The sequence below is a fragment of the Vespula pensylvanica genome, chromosome 17 (assembly GCF_014466175.1).
Source record: "Vespula pensylvanica isolate Volc-1 chromosome 17, ASM1446617v1, whole genome shotgun sequence".
Lineage (NCBI taxonomy): Eukaryota > Metazoa > Arthropoda > Insecta > Hymenoptera > Vespidae > Vespula > Vespula pensylvanica.
The window spans coordinates 3,825,637-3,828,136 of NC_057701.1; the positions used below are offsets into that span (position 1 = coordinate 3,825,637).

General features: G+C 36.9%; 1 protein-coding gene across 2 annotated transcripts in view; it reads right to left on the reverse strand.

The window, feature by feature from the left end:
* The window catches only part of LOC122635135 (semaphorin-1A-like), a 287,458-nt gene that overhangs the window by 144,627 nt on the left and 140,331 nt on the right, over window positions 1–2,500 (reverse strand). For both annotated transcript variants that reach the window (XM_043824971.1, XM_043824970.1), the window contains exon 3: window positions 142–238. In XM_043824971.1, coding sequence (XP_043680906.1) covers window positions 142–238 — 97 coding nt within the window. The remainder of the gene's footprint in view (window positions 1–141; window positions 239–2,500) is intronic.

Genomic DNA, 2,500 nt, shown 5'->3' on the forward strand with positions numbered 1-2,500 from the left:
TCTTTCTTTCTTTCTTTCTTTCTTTCTTTCTTTCTTTCTTTCTTTCTTCCTTCTTTCCTAGCTCGGTCACGAAGTACGATACCGTCCGTTTCAACGAGACGCCAAGAGAAAAGAATCGAATCCAATGGACAAGACAATTACCTGGCGCCAATCAAGATGGAAGTGGACGCACGCTCGAGCAACTTGAAGTGTTCCACGTGGCTCTCATTCCCTAGAAACCGTTGTCCGATCACCTCGCCTGAAACAAAAAAAAGAAAGATGTTCCACGTTAGAGAGCTTTTCTTCTTCTTCCTCTTCTTCTTCTTCTTCTTTTTATTCCTCTTTCTTTTTTTTTTTTTTGTTTTTTTTTTTTTACCGGAAAATCGTTGAACGTTACGTCCGACATAATGGTCATTCCATAGTGATCGTCAACTGTGATTAAACTATTTGATGAAACTATGATTGATCTTTAATATGATATTTAAAAATGATACCTTCATAACTTCGAGTGGACATACATTCACACATACACACATATGTACGTGTGTACATATTTTTTTGTTAATATTTCATTTTCGCAAAATTAAAACTGTTACCTCGTATCCGAAATTTTTCACGTTACTTTTTTAAATATAAATTACATTTAATATGATATAATGTAATATAATATAGTATGATACTACTTAGAAAATTATATATATATCACTCCACTATACTATATTAGTATATTACTAAAATATACCCTAGAAATATATTCAAATAATAATATACATAATCTACAAGTCCTACGCATATTATTAATATTACCTATTAATAATACTACTAAACAATACCACTAACTCTCGCATTACGTATCATTTTTCCTTCTTTCTTTTTTTTTTTCTTTTTAAACGGCAACAGAAACGATTTTTAATGAGAAAAAAAAAGGACGAAACCTTCGAGATTTTTCGTGATATCGATTTTACCTACAATCTAGAAACTTCGAGTTTAAAAAAAAAGAAGGAACGAGAAACAAGATTAAAGAAAGAGACAAAGGGTGTGATAGAGAGAAAGGGATATCAATCGTACAAGTGAAAAACAGAGACATCGGCCTTTAACTCGTGAGAGACGAGTAAAATGCGTCGTCCGCGCCTACTTTGCAGGTCCACGAGACAGAACCGGCACGCTCTTCAACCCCTCTATCGTCTCAATGCATCTCCACCATACCACCACCATCATACTATCACAACGACAACTACCACCACTACTACTACCACTACCTAACAATCTCCCCAACTCCTCCTCCCACCCCCACACTCCTCTTCTACTCTCTCCTTCTTTATACCTTTTCCGCGATATAACGTTTTACGAGCGCCCATTCTTTTTTCGCGCGCGCTTTGTCGCTCTTTTCTCCTTTTTTCTCCCTTTCTTCTTTTTTCGTTTTCGTCTTTTCTTTTTTATATTTTCTTTCTCTCTCTCTCTCTCTCTCTCTCTCTCTCTCTCTCTCTCTCTCTCTCTCTCTCTCTATCTATCTATCTTTTTCTCTCTCATTCTTCTTTTTTTTACGTTTTCATCTTTTCTTTTTTATACTCTCCTTCTCTGTCTCTCGTTCTATCTCTCTTCTTCTTTCTCTCATTTCTTTTTTCCTCTTTTGCGTTGCCACAGATATTACGCGTTATGCTTTTTCCCGTCGTCGACATTTTTCCCCCCACTCCGCAGCCGACGACAAACGCGGTAGACGCGAGACATTAAAGGCTCGAAACGACACGATAGAGGGACATATTGCTAGACACGGGAGGGTGGAGGGTGGTAGAATGAAATCGTGTAGGAATTCCGAAAAATCCTGTTGACGACTTATACTCGTTTGTTGTTTTCCTTTCTTCTACTTCTTTCTCTCTCTCTCTCTCTCTTTCTCTCTCTCTCTCTGTTTGTCTGTCTCTTATACAAGTATAACTTATATCACGTATGACTTACACAGGAGAATCGTTTGTTTGGTTAGAAAATTATGCGAGAGGATCGACTCGCTAAACTCGCCTGGCAATTCTCTGGATGCGTATATGAAAATAAAAATATGAAAGATAGTTACGACCTTCTCTCTCTCTATATATATGTGTGTGTGTGTGTGTGTGTGTGTGTGAGTCTGTAGTGAATTTTTACATTTTTCTGTGTTTTTTCCTCAGTTCTTGTCTCTCTTATTCCATGAGGAAGCTACCACAATCTTTCCGAGAGTAAATATTGAAAGAGAGAGGATCGAGGATGGTACTCGAGTTATTTTAAAAAAGTGGAAATCTTCGGGGATACTACACTCGATTGTCGCTTCTGATTTATTTATTACTTTTCGTTTTCTCTTTAAAATTATTACTTTTTTCATTTCTTTCTTCTTCCTTCTTTTCCTTACTCCAATAGCACGCTGTTCGTGGCCGCTATTACGAATCACGATTTCTCGCTTTTATCGGCACTCGTTCTATCGACGAAATCACATTTTTCATCGATCGAGAAAATGAGAAAAAGAGAGAGAAAGAAGGAAAGAAAGAGAGAGAAA